Source organism: Fundulus heteroclitus, chromosome 15 (genome assembly GCF_011125445.2).
Source record: "Fundulus heteroclitus isolate FHET01 chromosome 15, MU-UCD_Fhet_4.1, whole genome shotgun sequence".
Classification (NCBI taxonomy): domain Eukaryota; kingdom Metazoa; phylum Chordata; class Actinopteri; order Cyprinodontiformes; family Fundulidae; genus Fundulus; species Fundulus heteroclitus.
In genome coordinates, this window is record NC_046375.1 from 8,385,167 (window position 1) to 8,404,352 (window position 19,186).

The 19,186-nt window shown below is 37.6% G+C and overlaps 2 protein-coding genes across 3 annotated transcripts; one reads left to right on the forward strand and one right to left on the reverse strand.

The window, feature by feature from the left end:
- The first annotated feature begins 6 nt into the window (after positions 1-6).
- rd3 (retinal degeneration 3, GUCY2D regulator) lies at positions 7-10,598 on the forward strand. The gene is made up of 3 exons (XM_021319761.2): positions 7-236; positions 3,571-3,884; positions 9,464-10,598. Exons 2-3 carry the CDS (start codon positions 3,595-3,597, stop codon positions 9,816-9,818), a joined length of 645 nt encoding a protein of 214 aa, XP_021175436.2. The 5' UTR covers positions 7-236; positions 3,571-3,594; the 3' UTR covers positions 9,819-10,598.
- A 38-nt stretch (positions 10,599-10,636) lies between these two features.
- si:ch211-22i13.2 (uncharacterized protein LOC553945 homolog) lies at positions 10,637-17,658 on the reverse strand. 2 transcript variants are annotated; one of them, XM_012869080.3, is made up of 7 exons: positions 17,483-17,658; positions 17,111-17,180; positions 14,021-14,188; positions 13,205-13,263; positions 13,024-13,113; positions 11,592-11,681; positions 10,637-11,501 (listed from the first exon to the last, which is right to left on the reverse strand). In XM_012869080.3, the coding sequence occupies exons 1-7, from the start codon at positions 17,483-17,485 to the stop codon at positions 11,451-11,453; spliced, it is 531 nt and encodes a 176-aa protein (XP_012724534.1). In that variant the 5' UTR covers positions 17,486-17,658; the 3' UTR covers positions 10,637-11,450. The 2 variants fall into 2 exon arrangements, with proteins under 2 accessions (XP_012724534.1, XP_021175437.1); XM_021319762.2 differs by having other exon boundaries at positions 13,024-13,116.
- Between the last annotated feature and the right edge of the window lie 1,528 nt (positions 17,659-19,186).

The following is a 19,186-nucleotide window of genomic DNA, read 5'->3' on the forward strand; positions in this document are numbered from 1 at the left end:
GCCAGATAGGCTCCTGGGAGGAGGAGGAGGAGGAGGAGGAGGAAGGCTCAGAGAGGTGGAGATAACACTGAGAGAGTACAGAAGTGAGAGAGAGAGACCATCATCTTCTGTCTCTGCTTTTCACTTGGATCGTCAAGCTGCCTCTGCGATGTCCGAGGACCTCTACACTTATTTTCTTCTCTGATTTTGTTCCCACCGGAGCCCGACAACAAACTTGAGAACAACAGCAACCGAAGGTAAGAGAGGTTCAATTCCTGTGATATTCTCTACTGATTAAAAGCTACAAACTAAAGGTGGATTTTGTATTTATAGAAAGCAAAGTTTTTTGTTTTTTTTTACGACAAGTGACCGTAAAAGAGGACCATTCTAACAAAACTCAGCCATTTCCAGTTTGGAGCTTTACTGATGACTTTATTGATATAATTTATCTTTGGAGTCCTTGTTCCAGCTAAAATGTGAGACTTGTTATATATGTATGTATGTATGTATGTATGTATGTATGTATGTATGTATGTATGTATGTATGTACGTATATATGTACTATTATGTCTACACACTATATAACACGTAGGTATGTATGTATGTATGTATGTATGTATGTATGTATGTATGTATGTATGTATGTATGTACATATATATGTACTATTATGTCTACACACTACATAACACGTATGTATGTATGTATGTATGTATGTGTGTATGTACGTGTACATGTACTGTTATATGTACATATGTATGCATGTATGTATATGTACTATTGTATGTATGTATGTATGTGTGTATGTATGTATGTACTCTTATATCTACATACGAATGTATGTATGTATGTAAATATGTACTATTATATGTACATATGTATGTATGAATGTATGTATGTATGTATGTACGTATATACGTACATGTGTGTATGTATCTCTGTCTGTATGTATGTATATTTGTAAGTACGTATGTATGTATGTGCGTATGTACGTGTGTATGTACTTATGTACTTACTTATACACACATACACACGCATGTGCGTGTGTGTATATATGTGTATATGGAAGTTTGTATGCATGTATACGTATGTACGCATGCGTGTATGTATGTGTGTATGCACATATGCATGTGTATATGTATGTATGTGCGTATGTATGGGTGTATGTACTTATGTATATACATATGTACGTATGTAGGTATGTGCGTATGTGTGTATGTATGTATGTATGTATGTACGTATGCATGTGCGTATGTGTGTATGCATGTGCGTATGTACGTATGTAGGTATGTGCATATGTGTGTATGCATGTATGTATGTATGTACGTATGCATGTGCGTATGTGCGTATGTGTGTATGTATGTACGTATGCATGTGCGTATGTACGTATGTAGGTATGTGCGTATGTGTGTATGTATGTATGTATGTATGTGTGTATGTATGTATGTACGTATGCATGTGCGTATGTACGTATGTAGGTATGTGCGTATGTGTGTATGTATGCATGTATGTGTGTATGTATGCATGTATGTATGTATGCATGTGCGTATGTGGGTATGTGTGTATGCATGTACGTATGCATGTACGTATGCATGTATGTATGCATGTGCGTATGCATGTGCGTATGCATGTGCGTATGCATGTACGTATGTACGTATGCATGTGCGAATGTACGTATGTAGGTATGTGCGTATGTGTGTATGTATGTATGCATGTATATATGCATGTGCGTATGTACATATGTATGTATGTATGTATGTATGTATGTATGTATGTATGTATGTATGTATGTATGTATGTATATAAGCAGGCATAGACAGGTTAGATTTATTTATACATCTTAACTTGTTGGATTCCTTTATGTCAGAAAAGGATATTTTGCAACAAAGTTTCCCCAATTTTTATTTATTTACTCATTAGATGGGCGAATAAGAGAATGAATCATTTTTCTCATGATTTGGAAGCTCTCAAAGCACAAGATGCATTTATAAAAGATCATCCAGATTCTCTAGATGTTACCTTGTAGATGCAGGACAGTGGTTGGAGCAGATTTTCAAATGACCAGGAATAAAAGGACAACATGTCATCTAAAGATCTGATGCCATGTTGACGGGTCCGCCACCTCTCTGCTAAACCGACGGCTGCAGCACTAATCTCACTTTGTCTACCGGGAAACCTTCTCGATTAACATGTTGAGGATAATCCGACCTGCAATCCCAAAAAAGTAGAGCAGAGCGAAGCGTGAAGGGCAGCTGTGGTTTAGTGGACAGCATACGTATGTAGGCAGATTGACAGAAGATGAAAAGAGAGGACACGCTTTAGAAAACTTAAACCACCGAACCTTACTGTTAACATAACACATCTAGGAGTTCATGCTGTTGTTCAGTTATTCAGATTACAGTTATAACCCGCATAAAGAAGCCGAGAGACTTTATATTCTCAAATCTGGGTCTGATTGCGTTTTATTCACTGTTCTGACACCCTTCCTGCTCTTTTTTTTCTTTGCCGTCACAAAGAACAATCAGAGGCTGCAGCCCTTCACATCAAGCAGCAGGGTGATTGTTGTGCCTGATTAAATCTTTTGATCACAGTCATTACACATCAATCTAGCAGGCTGCCCTCCAGTTTTTATTTATTTATTTTCTGTGCTAAAAAAAGGAGCCCCCGTTGAAAGGCTTGAACAGACGCGCCACCTGTTGAAGAAAGAGCGGACAGAAGATGAAAAGATGAATTTTGCTCACCGTGTCCAGATGATTAAATACATTTTTTTTTTTAAATTAAATCTCATTAAGGACATGCAGGAAGTGCAAAGATGAAATGCAAAAGAAATGCTCCTGCTTCTCATCGATTCTCATCTGGAAAATAATATGTCCTGAGGAGAAAAGGTGATCCTTGATGGCTGTCTTTGACCGGCTCCGAGGCGTCTTGATACAATCCATGCATGGAGTTTCTCACAATCCTTCTTAAAACACTCACATGAATAACGATTGTGATCAAAACATCTTCACAGTGGCCTGTATGAACAGCATGAGGGAGTATGAGGGGCCGTACAAGCCATAATTAATTCTGCCACACACATACATATATACATCTCTCATACACATATATTCTTCTCACACATACATGCATTTTCCCTCTCATATACATATATTTTCTCTCTCACATTTATATAATTTACCTCTGACACACAGATTTATATATGTATGTGGGTGGCAGAATAAATCATGGCTTGTACGGACCCTCATACGGAGCCCTGTGTCACGTGGGAAAAGTGTTTCAGAGGTCATAAAAATGAAATATTGAACCAGTTCACCAAATCATCAGATCTTACACCTCTTGTAGGACAAGAATAGACAAAAAGCTGATATCTGATCCCAGAGGGAACTGTAGGAATTAATAATTAAGGGGTCAACAACAGATTTCCACAAAATATTAATGTATTGTCTATGAATGCTTTTTAAAATGATAAAAAAAAAGCTTTAATTTTCGCAAGAGAAACATGGTTTATACATGAAGTTACACATGAATCCATCCATTCATCCAGGTCTTACACGTCATATCGGGGTTAATTTCACATAATTCTTCTCCACCAGGAGACAGTGAAGGAGGACAGAGCCATGTCCTCCTGGTTTAACTGGAATGAGCCCTATCAGCGGAGCCCCCCCAGAGACCCGGCCGACGTGGTCACCGACACCCTGATGCTGGAGTTCAGCTGGCAGCTGAAGGAAGCGGAGAGGCTGCAGAGGGAGCGGGAGAACGAGTACCGGCGTCTGAAGACCGGGGTGGATTACAGCTGGCTGGCCAGCACGCCTCGCTCCTCCTACAACATCAGCACTGGGGAAAGACTGGCCCTGGAGGACCTTTGCGCCAAGGTGCCGCCCTCCTGCTGCGGGCTGGTCATCCTCAGGTAAGGAGAACGAAGATACCACACACAGTCCAAGCTCTAATCCGAGATTAGCTACGAGGTCGGGCAATTGACTGAACCCTGAAAGGCTGTTTTGGTTTGGATGTGATAAAAACATCCAAGCAACACCAGGGAAAACTTCCTTTAACACTGGAAATAAAACAAAATAAAATAGATTATTGCAAAAATGTATGTTGTATTCAGCTCTTAAAACCAATGCTTTGTAGAAACCCTTTTTGGTGCAATTCCAGCAACAAAACATTTGAGGTGTAACCTCTAAAGCCATCAGAATTGCCGCATTTGTACTAAATTGCACACATGTGGGGTCTATTTTTGGATTGATTGCATTGGACTGTATCTTGAGGTATCAGATGGGATTAAGCAGATATGCTTTTATGTCTTTGTTATTTGTAAAGAATAGAAAAAAAACTGTGTAAATGCTTTTCCATGCTACAATTTAAAATAAATTGTATTTTGGCTTGAGAAGCAAATATCCCAAACATATGCAAGGAACTGCGTTTTATTTTTTTTATTTTTCTGAAAAAAAAAAAAGTGGTTGCATTTGTATTCAGCTCTTAAAACCAATGCTTTGTAGAAACCCTTTTTGGTGCAATTCCAGCTACAAAACATTTGTTAATGATAGCTATAGCTCAATTTTTGGCTCTGTTCAGCAAAGAGACACAGCTAAACACAGAGCCCCAGGGCCAGGTCAGTACGTTTTCATGAAGATAATTAAATTAACAAATAAAAAACATAACCATCACCATGTGTTCAGTGTGTTTGAGTAATATTATTTAAACGCCAATGAAAACTTCCTTTAACACTGGAAATAGAACAAAATAAAGTAGATTATTGCAAAAATGTATGTTGGCTTGAGAAGCAAATATCCCAAAAATATGCAAGGAACTGCGTTTTGTTTTTTTATTTTTCTGGAAAAAAAAAATGTGGTTGCGTTTGTATTCAGCTCTTAAAACCAATGCTTTGTAGAAACCCTTTTTGGTGCAATTCCAGCTACAAAACATTTGAGGTGTAACCTCTAAAGCTATCATAATCACTGCATTTGTACTAAATTGCACACCTGTGGGGTAAATTTTTGGATTGATTGCATTTGACTGTATCTTAAGGTATCAGATGGGATTAAGCACATATGCTTTTATGGATTTTATGTTTTTTTTATTTGTAAAGGATAGAAAAAAACTGTGTAAATCCTTTTCCATGCTACAACTGAATATAAAATGCTACTAAAATATGTCAATGTTTTAAGCTGCAACAAGACAAAATGCAAAGTTTAGGGATGTGTATACTTTCCCAAAGCACTGTGAGTACAGTTCATTTAACGTTTCAGCATTTATGTTTTTGTTGTCGCAGCACTAGAATCTCATTTAGTCATGTATGACTGCGTTAGATCTACAGGTTCCTATGAAAAGTCAACTTCTGCCCACGGTGTGCTGTCAGCCGAGAAAAAGGCTTTTTGCTCTGGCACCAATAAAAGCACAATAAAACCTGTCAAAGGCTTTGATTTCTGATGATGAAAGCTGCAGGAAGTATAAAACATGGCAAAACCACTAAACTTGTATGTGCGGAGAGTTTAACTTTTTAAAATCAGCATTACTAAGACCATTGTACAAAAACCATGTACACAAAAACCATCACCTTGGTAATAGGTCTGTCAAAAAGAAATGTGCTTTTAACTAAAATCTTTCAAATCCAGTTTTATTGTCTCCTTTGAACTCTAACAGAGCCTTGTCTAATCTAATGGAACGATTAAATATCACCTACCTAAAAAGATGGCTTCTCGCCATCAGGTGGTAATTTCACTAAGAGGGACAGCTAAACATCAAATCACTGGGCGGGCGTACTTTCTGTAGAAAAAAAAATAAAGCTCACATGTTGCTAAAATTAACAATAGATTAACCCTTGTCCTGGGAAAATAAACAGCTGAATACAGAGGCACTGGGTCAGAGGTACCTTCTATGACTAGAACAACAAATTGAGCACATGTGGTTTGTTGCATCAACAGGTTTTTGAATGGCCCTTCAAGGAAAGAAATACGGCTAAAAAAACAAACAAGCCCTTCAATGGCTTCTCCCTAGGGAATAGACACAGCTAAACACAGAAGCCCTCTGATTTTTCTACTCGAAAGAAAGAAAGAAAGAAAGAAAGAAAGAAAGAACGAAAGAAAGAAAGAAAGAAAGAAAGAAAGAAAGAAAGAAAGAAAGAAAGAAAGAAGAACAGTTAATGATAGCTATAGCTCAATTTTTGGCTCTGTTCAGCAAATACAGCTAAACACAGAGCCCCAGGGCCAGGTCAGTATGTTTTCATGAAGATAATTAAATTACACAAATAAAAAACATAACCACCACCATGTGTTCAGTGTGTTTGAGTAATAGTATTTAAAGCATTTGAAGTCCCCTTCACATAAAAGTGGATTTTTCATCAATGCCTTTTTGTTTCTTGTAGCACGCAAGTATTTAAAGGTAGAGTCAGTGAATTTTCTGGAAATGTAATTAAGTCCCTTTTTGAAAACATCTTACCTGCTCTTCTGCTCCTCAGGGGGATTGCATGTAAAACTCCCAAATCCACTCTGGTCTTATTACTTTCTACTTTCCTCTTCTCATAAACTTGTACGTGGTTTGCTTCTTGCGACTCTCTGCCATTTTCAAAGTATACGGCGAGAGCAGCGGAGCTACAACGAATGGCTAACATCGAAGCTAACTGCTAAGCTAACTAGATACATAAACACTAGTAATGCGCAGCCGGCAAGTGGAAACTAACAAGGACCGAGGACGCACACTGGAGTTACGTGAGCGCGTCAGAATGACTGTCATGTGGGACAACCAGTAGATAAGGCGATACCCCCAGAACTCTTAGACTTACACAACTTTTATTTGTCATTTTGTATGTACAGGGTGCATACTGAACGAAATTTCGTTGCATACAGCTTATAGGAGTATAGTCATATTCCAGGTGGAATAAGGCAACATTGCAATATAAAGTGCAGCAGTGAACATAATGTTAACGTATAACAGTGCAGGAGAATTTCCAAAAAATGAGGGACAGACGGGGGTGAGAACAGGACCGAAACTGACCAATTCCTGCCATTCGGACCAAACGGCAGGGATTGGTCAGTTTTTACAGGCCTGCAGCTTCCGCAGAGATCAAATTTTTTGACCTCCTTTTCCTGAAAACATAATGTATTTACTACTGTCAGGATGGAAGGACCGTTTCAGCCAGTATGACGAAAAGTGTTCCTGAACAGGATTACCATCCACAGCTTTAAGGCCAAAAATGACAAAACAGACCAGTTAACGAAACAAAGTACAATTTTGCAACCCCTGAAATGAACACTTTGAATGAGAATTTCTATTTATGATCTACAAATAAAACAAAAAACCTCACGCATGTATTTCTTTATGGTATAGACAAAATATCTTTAGTAACTCTGAGGGAAACTGATCCTCCCGGCTCTCGTCTCTCCGTCATCCGGCACACCTCCAACGGTTAATCTGCAGCAGAAGATCTTCTGAGCTCGCCTCGCCACCTGTTCCTGGAAAGCTGCTCTCCCAAATGTGCTGTTAGACCAGAGCTGTAGCATATTGTTAATAAAGTGGCAGAATAAATTAGTGGAGGAATTTGGTGAGGTTTTTGCCTGTGCACCCACTTATTATGTTAAATCCATTTGTCACCATCTAGAGAATGAAATAATGCTTATTTATAGTCTTACCTTCAGATAAAACTGATTTCTGGTGTAAAGCCAAAGCACATGGCAACAGTTTCAGGTCATTTTAAAAAAAAAAAACACTCCGTTCCTCGAAGAACTGCTGCCGTCGGGTGAGTTAAAGGCCAAATATCACTTAACAGGAGCCATTTGATGGGGAGCATGTTCCCAGAAAACGTGTGCTCAAAGGCTTGTTAAGGCAAAGCCATCTCCTGTGGGGAGGCGGTGCGGTAATTGGGAGCTTGGCAGGAGTGCGGTGTTCACACAGATGGGGGTAGGAGATGACTATCATCCTGGTTTCATGTGTTACGGGTTTTCATGTCGCTTTTAATGTTTTTGTGCACATCCTGGATGAGAATTTCCCCTTAATAAGACCGTCTGCGTCTTCTACGTTAATGATCTACGTTCTCTGAGATCTACCTGCGTGAGAACATCTACGCAGGTGTGACTCATCCTGTTCATGTTTGTGGTTGGGATCAGGAGATTACTGCTGACTCATCTGTTTTGTTGACAGTACCCTAGTTTTTTGTGCTCAGATTTACAGTTGTTGTTTTCTTTGTTCTTCTTTTCTTCATACAGTGTTTACAGGATCAAATAAATGTATATCTCCCACTAATATTTGGATGAAGGTCTTTTGGCAATTTGCAGGGAAACCGCACAGAGTTTGAAGCCATCAAGAAGTATTTGAAAACTCTTCTCATTGTAGTTAGTAAAGTTCATTAAAATTGCCTGGTTTCCTCCCAAAGACCTGCCTTTCTACAGAAATGTCCAGAAATTGTCAATCAAGTTGAGTTCAACACTACAAAAAGTGAACTAAAAGTAACTCAAATTTTCTTGAAATAAGTGTATTTGTCCTTCATTAAAGCAGGCAAGTTTAGATGATCTGCCAATGGAATAAGATTTTTGCGCTTAAAACAGGAACGACTCATCTCCATCACCTTATTTCAAGTGCAGTATATCTAATTATCTTATTTTAGGGATCAGAATACTCATTCCATCGGCAGATCATCTTATTTGCCTGTTCAAATTCATTTCAAGAAAATTGTATTTATTTTTAGTTCCCATTTTGATGTTAAGGCAAATAAAGAAGGTTAATATCAGGTAGTTTTATCCAGTCCAGAACCAGTTTTGATGTGTATTTCAGGTTAATTATCCAGTGAAAACAGCCAGTTTCAGCTCTTTAGTTGTTGATCTGAGGTTGGAGAACTCTTCATCATCCCATCCAACCTGTGCAATGCAACAGAGTCACTGAGGGTAATGCGGGCCCCTCAGCATGACACTTCCAACACCGTGTTTCACACTTGGCACAGACGACTAAATCTTTTTAGCAAATCAGCATCAAATTATTATTATGAGATCTTTGAAATAATTGTGTAAACCCCTGTGTGACTTTATTCTGGTATTTTTTTTCTTGTACATGACACTGTTCTTTTAATTTACAAAATAAAAATAGTTGATTAAAGAAAATGAAGAAAAAAAATGACGCCAGAGCAGTAATTTTCCCATTAAAGAAACTCAGTGTTTGAGATTAATTTAACATATTTGCGATTGGGATGTACTCTGATGTCAAATGGAGAAAGGACAATTTTTTTTCATGATTAAAGGCATAAATCTGCTATATTAAATCAAATCTGACATTTTAAAGGCAGGAATTTAAGTAATTTGGGTCCTCTTTGCGACCCGAAACCCACTTTGGGAGCCCCTGGTGTAGAGGATGACTAGCAGCTCCTGTGGAAGGTTGTACTTCTTAAGATGACAGGAAGTACGATCTCAGCTGGGCCTTTTATTCTGAATCATCAAATCATCACCTGCTTCGTGACCCATTCCTGCTCTAAGTTCCTGGTTCCTTTCTTTGTCTTCCCAGGTTCAGGGATGCTATGCAGACCAACGAGCCCGAGGTACACGAGGTGTCCAGCCAGTTCCGATCCGTCCTCCTGGAGGCCCTGGATCAGCTGAAGGAGGAGCAGGAGGTGCAGCGGCTGGCCCGCCAGTGGAACAACAAGCGAGCCATGAGCATGAACTTCAAGTCGCGGATCAAGATCAACCCGTTTGGAAGCACCGCGGGCCTCACCGCCGCCATGGGCAACGGCATGGGGCTGAGCGACCTGAAAACCGTCTCCGAGGACGTGGAGAAGGGGATGGAGAGGGAGAGGGGGCAGAGGGTGTGGAGCATGCCCGACTTTAGATACAAAGGCAGCAGCAGCAGTAGAGTTGTCTGATGTGGGGCGTTCGGAGAACACGAGACACACTGCAAAAAGGGAACTAAATGTGAGTAAAGTTCTCTTAAAATTAGTATATTTTCCCTTGATTTGAGCAGCTAAGTAAGACTATTTGCCAATGGAGTGAGTAATTGTACCCCTAAGATAAGATAATTAGATATCTGGCACTTGAAATAAGATGGAGATGAAATGTTCTTATTTTAAGTGCAAAACTCTTATTCCATTGGCAAATAGTCTTATTTAGCTGCTCAAATCAAGGAAAAAGAAAATTTTACTTACTTTTAGTTCCATTTTTGCAGTGCAGGCAGACGTTCCAGTGAGACTTCAGGTCTAACATGTTGAAGGCCAAGGCTAGATTTTCACTATTCTGATATTAAGATGTTGCCAGAGATTATCTTTTGCAGTGATGTCTCTTATTTTGTAGGAATTTGGCATCAAAGCATCGAGGGCTACTTATGCTGCAGCCTAATAGTATTACTTATACATTTTAGAAGTAATTTTAAAGCTCTGTTGAAAAGGAGGATGCTGCTTGCGTTGGTCAACACTGGAAAAAAAAAAGCTAAATGTGTAAAATGTAGAAAACGGCTGTAAAGTGCAAAAATGTTTATGTAGGAGGAGGTACGCAGTTTTTTTTTTCTATAAATTTCAAAGAGTGAGTCATCCTCCATGTGTGAAAACAGAGCGGAAAGGTTAGAAAAACTACAAGCTATTCCTCCTGCGCTTTTTATTTTCAACAGGGTTTAAAAAGAAGTGAAAAAGTAAAAAAAAAAAAAAAAAAAAGCCTAGAAAGACACAATAAATAAAAGATTTTCTGAGGGAACTGTCTCCAGCAGTTTATTTGCTGTCCTGTTGTCACACAGTGTATAAATGGATCTGTACGCACCATTATACAAACATGGACTCCAACTGGCTTCACACAAAGAAAACTAAGAAAAAAAAATAATTTTTTCCCCCATTTTTTTTTTTTTAAACAGTCACATATCTGCATTAATAAGTCATACATAACTGGGATCTATACACGGTTCAATCCTCTGAATAAAAACAAAAACAAAAGAAACCCCACAAATTAATTTCTGATTTTAGAACCATCTGAGAACATTTCGGGACGATGATGATCGGTTTCCTAAAATGAACACGTGGGCCCGTCCTGAATGCATAAAGGGTTGGTCAACATATTTTTAAAAATATAACTTTACAGAAGAATTTTATTCTTTTTTTCTTTTCTCCTTTCATTTCAAACGGAAAAAGAGGTTGAGCCCTGAAAAGATATTTACACACAAAGCCGTCATTTCTGCGACACAGATTCAGAGAAGCTGAACTGGTGGATTAAGAGTTTAAATGAGGTTTCAACTTAAAGCACAGTTAAAAAAAAAAAAACTTTCTACACAACAGTTCTTACTCTGAACTCAAGGTAACCACCTACACAGCAACAAGGTGAAAATGTAGTCTGTGAACTGAACACATCCAGGAATAGACGGGTCCCAGTGGGATCCAGCTCGCTGCTGCCGCCGTGTGGTGGAAAAATGTCACTTCAGTTTATCGCTTCTCCTGCAGAAAGCTCTTGTCTGCTCCGGAGGAAGTAGGAGCAACTATTTCCTGAGTTCTGCTGACCGGGAGGGATCTACGGTGGCTTCACAGGGTAGAGTTCAAGAACTCGAGCAGTTCTGCTCGGTTTTTATCCCGCTGTTATGCAGAGAGGCAAAACAGTACAGGCGATCAGATGAAATCCTCAGAAATACCTCTTTGTTTGCTTAAGAGAGAAAATCGGGTTACCTGTTTGTCTTTTTTGGACTTCTTTACCTTCATCTTTATCTTCTTCCCTGTAATCATGCTGTACTTGCCTTTTTCTCTGTCTTTTAAATACTGAAAAAGAAGAAAACAATGCTAATCTAAAATCAAAAATAAAACATTTTATACTAAAAATCAAAGTTTAAATCGAGCAAATGTTCAAACACTCAAATATAAACTTAAATTCATTAGTGTTTAAACGACAACATGATTTGATAATAATTTCACAAAAAAAGAAGAACAGACATTTTAAATTAGAACTTTTGGGAGTAAATCAGGCTCTTTTTAAGATGACTTGGTGACTCCTACAGTTTTTGTCCTCATTACAACATTTTCCGCTTCAACAAAATCATATTAGAAATAATTTCGAAAATTTTAGTAAAAACAATATTTAGCTGATTAGGATTTATTATTAATACATATTAAAAAGATCATGAAATAACACAATGCTGGGGATGGCTTCTGGTCCACTCCAGTTAATAATGTGTAAAAATCTGACCTATCAAGTCTGGACTTCATTGTCCTAAATTGATTGTAGATTATTCAAGCAACAGCTTGTGACAGTTATTAAATAAAGTCTGAAAACATATTTTTCCATATACTTATCCGGACTTGTAAAATTATCATAGGAACTCTATGACTGGAATATCTGCAGAGTGAACTGAGATGGGTCTCTTTAGAGACTTGGAAAATAGATTTGATTGTGATTCAAATTCTGCACCTGCGTGCTTCAGAGATCCGCCGTCAGCCTTCCCCAAAATTAGCTAATAAATGACATTTTACACAATCGGGTTTTGACATTTCTTAATCAAGTCAGGGTTTTTCATTTCTGTATATTGAGACATTTAAAATTTTATTTTCATACTGTTTTATCCATTTTAGCCTGTTTTTAGTAGAAAGATTAGATCATAAACAGGGGCTGGCATAGCCGCCCTATTAAAAGGAAGACATAGAGCTTCCTAAAACATTTGGATAAATAGTTTTTCTAGTTTTTGATCGAGCTACATCTTTGGTGTACTCTCAGCATCAAGAACAGTGGTTATGACTTATGCAGGGTTTCCCCCACTGTATTATAAGCCGCCAGGTTTTATATTTTCTGTTTTCAGGGGGAAGCCCTGCTTATTTTATGTCTTTCTTCGAAAAACATTTTCTGTATTAATCTAATTTTAAAGAACTGGTGCACTCAAATCCACTTTTAAGCAAAAAGACAGCAAATGAGTCCTTTTTGATAGGCCTTACAACTTTTAATTTGCTTCCACCGCATGCACTGTTGGGCCACACTTGCACAATCTCTAAAAAGCGGTTGTGGGCCGCACAAAATCATCCTGAGGACCGTAATTGGCCCCCGGGCCGCACGTTGGTACACAGGAACGGCAGGTAAAACATTCCCATGAGCACCAGGGATATATTTTGTTACCTTAGAGATCTGAACAGGTCCTGATTTGTCCTCTCCTCCTTTAGCTTTCTTGTCTTTTTTACGCTTTTGTTTCTTCTCTTTCTTCCCTTTCTGCTTCAGAACAGATAAAAAACAGGTTAAAAAAATGTGTTCTAGAAAGATAAAGGAGGAAGAATTTAACAGGAAAACGTGCTTGCATTACTTTTTTGTGCTTCTCCTTTTTTCTTCTCTTGGACTGCTTTCTGGATTTACTGCGAGAGTCTGAAAACAGCAAGAGAACAATGCAGAAAGACAAAATATGTCGTCAGATTCAAGCAAACAAAAGCTTTTCCAAAGAATGTTCTCCACAGTTTACTGAGATTCTGACATCGAGAGAGCTGATAAACCGAATGTTTTTGTTTCCTAAACCAGACTGGCTGCACTGTTATCTGCAAGTGATAAGATTACATTTCTGTGTTAATGCAACACAAACCTTGGGGTTTCACATAGAAGCCAGTTTGTATCCATTGCAGAGATAACTACACAGTAATAAGTTATTAATCTGATGGAGCGTTTAGCAACAGCTACACAAGACGGCTGGCAAACTGTTCACTTTTCTCTGTCATACTCCGTATCCTGTTACATAGCAAGCAATGCAAAAAGATTTTTATCAATTTTCTAGTCATCATACTGCAAAAACGGATCTAAAAATAAGTAAAATGTTCATAAAATTAGTGTTTTTGTCCTAGATTTGAGCAGGTAACTAAGATCATCTGCCAATGGAATGAGTATTTTAACCCCTAAAATAAGACAATTAGATAAACTGCACTTGAAATAAGATGATGGAGATAAATTGTCCCTATTTTAAGTGCAAAAATCCTATTCTATTGGCAGGTCGTCTTATTTACCTGCTCAAATCAAGGAAAAATACACACATTTTAAGAACATTTTACTTATTTTTAGTTCCGTTTTTGCAGTGCACAAAATCTATTATTATTATATTTATAATTAAAGCTTACACATTTTCATGCACACTTACCACTGCTACTAGAGCTACTTCTGCTGCTGCTGCTGCTGCTGCTTGATGAATGCGATGAACCTGAAGAGCTGGAAGAAGTGGAAGAGGAAGAGGAGGGCGAAGACGTCGAGCTAGACGACGACGAAGACGATCTGCTACGGCTTCGTTTCCGCTTCCTTTTTTCTCTTCCTAATAAAGACAAATAAAAAAATAAGTGGAAAATCAGCAACAAATGACAATTAACTGTCAGACTCCAATTTCTAGATTTCCAAGTGAATCTTGTGGCCCTTTTTTTTTTTTTTTTTAAAAAGCACAAATATTTACAGTAAATTTATGACCATTTATATAAAATTGGAGGAAGAATCTCTTTTAATTGTTTAACCAGAAAGATTTATTTTGCACCATATCTGACTTGACGAACTAAACTTTTCATTTAAATCAGAGGCGTTTTACTGAATTACGCCAGCTTACAGCTTATAGCCGTCTTCTTTTGGGTGTCATCTAACTTTATCCACACAGAAAGTACCCCTGGATCAGTGCTTCTGTGCTCTTTTTGTGTACGTATATATTCTGTCATCTCAAACCCCCAGTCGGTCGTGGCAGATGGCCGTTCTCACTGAGCCTGGATCTGCTGGGGGTTTCTTCCTGTTAAAGGGGGGTTTTCCTTTTCCTCGCAACATGCATGCTCGTTATGAGGGATTGCTGCAAAGTCAACGCCACAACGCAAGCAACCGCCCACTGCTGCCACATGCTCATCCAGTGAATGCTGTTCGTCAATAACTTAATACAGACTGCTGGGTTTCCTTAGATAGAAAACTTTTTAACCAATCTGTCTGCATGATTTGATAGAATCGACTTTATAAAGTGTCTTAAAATGACGAGTTGTGAAGTGGCGCTATAGAAATATACTGAATTAAAATAAAGCCAAATCCATTCCTATACCCTCCTCTGCCCATCAAAGCTCTGCATATCCTCCTTCCCAACATCCATGAAACCTTTCTCTAGTTTTCCTCCTTGATTTTAGCATCTTTATTTTAATACTTAAACAAGCCTTCCCATGCACCAGTTAGAAAGGGCTGTTTCTTTTTTATATTCATTTTATTGCCGTCTGTTTGGCCCGTCCCAATGAAAATATTAACATCTTCCGCTCTGCCTCCGGTTTTACTTTAACACCGCCTCTAAACCATACATCATAACAGGTCTCGCTGATATTCTGCAAACCTCTTCTTTCATTTTGCAGCTATTCAGGAATCCTAAACTTTTTTTGCAGTATTCCACGCTTTTCCAGACAGTAATTTCCTGAGCTCTCAGTCCTCTTTAAATGATTTTAAAAAATGAAATTTTTGTTTAAAGTTGCTAATTCATTTATTGCAGTAATTTCTACAAATGTAGGGGTCGCTACAGCCAGTCATTACAGCTTGCACACAGTTTTTACGCTGGATCTCCTTCCTGATGCTAACGGGATTCAAACCCCAGGGTCTCACGAGTTAAAGCCAAAGACTTTAACCACTGAGGGACATTTATGCCATAAACATGGATGAATGGAACTGATGGATGCATGGAGGGATACATGGACAAACAGGTTGATGGATAAACGGACGCACTAATTATGTTCAAAGCCAAACATAACCAGCTACCAGAAAATAATCAAAAACTGTTTAAAAAAAGAGAAGGATGTCATGAGTTAAGAAGTTTAAATAGGTATCAACATCAGAACAACAAGGAAAACCATCTGCATTTCTTGGGGAAGCTTTGGAACAGGCTAAATGTGTCCAAAGAGAAGAAATCGTATAAAACGTGAATAATAAATGGATGTCATACTTAAAACTGAACAATTACATTTTTTAATATAATCGCGATTTTAAAAAACGCAATTTCCAAATCGCAGAGGTCAGCAATTTTTGGTTATGTAACAATTAGTGAATCATACGCGTCCTTTAGGTGACGGTAAAATGTTTAAAGTGGGTTTGCCTCCACATGGAAGGGAAGACAGTTGCAGCAGTGAGATAATCTAATTTTATTACTTGTTTTAGAGTTTATATAATCATACATAGCATTAAGTACAGGACAATCAGTTTAATACATGAACTTGTTTGTTGGCCGCACTTTATGTTCAACAAGGATTGATGTCCAAATCAACTAAAAGCTGTTCTCTTGAATAATATTCTGATTAATAGAAACATTAAAAGTTCTTGTTTTGAATATTCCTTGTTTACAAACATCTTTAGTTAGAGGCCATTTTTGTTGCTTGTGGTTAATGCAGAGAAAAGTCAAAATTGCAATTTTGTTTGAAATATATCGTAGGCAGAACGCAATCATTTCTGCTCCGAGTTTAGATGCTGTGGGTCTTTTAGCAACTATTCCGCACGGCGAGGAAACAAATTGAGTTGTTGTTTGTATACGTTTAAAAAGACATGGTAAATTAAACTGGGGGAAAAAAATCGTATTAAATCGCAATATTAAGAAAAAAAAAAATCGCAATTAGATTATTTTCCAAAATCGTTCAGCCCAACTTAAAACCATCATTACTACCATTAATACTGCCTTTATTTATATGACTACTGTTGCTTATAGGTAAACATAATGCATTACAAATTATTAGTAAATATGTTTATAATATTATATAACATTATATAATGTTATATAATATTAAATAATTTGTAATATTCATTATAAAGAAGCTTCTTCGTTTTTTTCATCTTTTTTATAACATTCTGTACATCTTGTTACATATTAAAAAAACAAGTCATTAATAATAGATGATTATATGATTGACAAACATGGATGAATTGACAGAAACATGAATAGTTGATTAAAACCCAGACAGATGAACATGTGGGAACACAAACTTATGGACGATTAATAACTACATAGTTAATAATCGTCCACCTTCAGCATCTCCAATGTGGAACTTGTCTCCTACTTTAACCCCTCGAACGCTTTACAACGTTAATCACTAAAAGAATAATTTAAAAATCAAACCCAATATCTTCAAGAACCACCTCCTTTTGGCTCATAAAGAAAGCAGAAGTTGGGAAATGGTAGTAAGTTGGCTTGTCTCTCCATCTTTAGCAACACGGTGATGCTGAAATGACAGAGAAGGAAACCTGCCTCTGCTCCTTGACCTCCCTTCATCTGTCCTGGACGAGGAGCTGGACACCCTGCGTTCCGCTCTGGTTGACTACAAACACAAAGAAAAAGCTTTATTGTTGTTAGCATACGGCTGCAACTTGGATAAATACGGAAAGAATAAAAAAACGTTAATAAAATCTAACACACGTTCTTCACATAATGTTACAGCTCATAAAATGACACACAGCCAAGTTTTATGCAGTGGTCTGAAACGTGGTTTTAAGACGTACAAGCACGCAGACATGAGACTTTAATTGGTTTATTTCATTTTCAGTTGTCCTCAGTGCTACAGTGTAAGAGCTACGTTAGCCTAAAGCTAAAGCTGTGTTGAACAATAGCTCCTGTACTCACCATGGCAACAAGGTACTACAGGTAGCACGTCATAAATATCCTATGACACAACATATGCGACGGGGAAACGTCAAATGGATGTTTATTTGCAGTTATCACCGGCGATTTAGCAGCAGTTAGCCATCTCCCTACACATTTCGTATCCCATGATGCACCGCGGATGGCTACGTTCAAAACAACAGGCGGCAGGGGAAAGTAGCACAGCGCCCCTAGTGGCCAGTGAAGTAAACAACAAATAATGGCGGCCAACCAGATGCTACTCTTTCTAGGTAAAGATTGATGATTGAAATTAAGATTGATGTGTCTGTTTTTCGTAATTTTCTTAGCTAATATTTGGTTCATGAAAAAAATAAATAAAACATAATCCCTTCACGCACCATAACAACTTATAGCAATACAGATAAATGACTTCTCCTGTCCCACTTATGACTTTGATTTATATGATTTATGTTTAGATGTATATCTTTTCATTATCACCATATTTACCTTTTCTAAAAAGCAATTGATTCACACATAAATTCTGCGTATTTATTCATTTAAAAGCATCAACATATAACCTCTGTGATATGCTGGTGAAGATTCTCAGTCATCCGGGTCATGGTCATTCCAAACTTTTTGTATTGAGAAAGCTTCCTGGATAGGAAGCGAAATGTCTTCAAACTACAGAAAACAAGTCCATTTGCTTTGTTTTTAACTTTTTTTGGGAGGAACCTCTGTGATAAAACTACATTTATTAATATTTACCTACTAACATCAGCAAATTAATAACTACATTATCCTATATTAGTCATTGCTCAAATTTATTTGAAATATCATAATACATTTTTTGTGGTCTTTGGTGCAAATTATGCTAGTCCAAAGAGCAGTTATAACATATCGTTGTATTTTTTACCTTATATGAAGAAAGCTACAATCAAAAAATTAAAAGTAAATACAAATAACGCTAAATAAAGATAATCACAGTTTTATCCAAATTCTGGGGTGCTTTTTGAAATCTGTTTACATATATATTTTCAGGTCAACAAATATTTCCATTTATTGAAGAATTATTAGAATTTTTTTGTTTCAAAAATTACTTATACAAGATGTTTTTCTATTAAACCAGCTACTTAATAGTTGTATTTCAGTATTTTTCAAAGTACGCAGCCCGTAAGGTGTCACTGGATAAAGAAAACAAACAAAGCAGATGGAAATCCATGCTCACGCTTAACTAAACCGTGCGCTCGGTTTTGCAATCTGTGCACACGGATTACTAAATTGTGCTCTCAATTTCTGCAGTATGTGCATAAACTTTGCGCTCTGTGCATCCATGGATGCAGATTACTAAGTGACATCCTTCAAGGGTTTTTATATGCATGGCCCACACCTACGATATAAATTCTGTGGAAATGTTGTCATATAAAGGCAAGGCAAGGCAAATTTATTTGTATAGCACAATTCAGTACAGTGACAAAGCAAAGTGCTTTAAAAAGTTAAAGCACTGCCTTGTTTTAATCAGTACATCTCACAACTCGTAATACAACTTTATTTTTTTTACACAGGGTCTAAAATAACACAGTTGTGGGCCATGCATCTGACAGATGTTACTGAGAAATCTGCATGAACAGATTCCAGAAACAGCGTGCACAGATTTCCACCTGCTTTATTTTTTACCTGCTTTTTACCTAGCAAGAATGACTGCTACACTTTTTATTCAGCTGAATT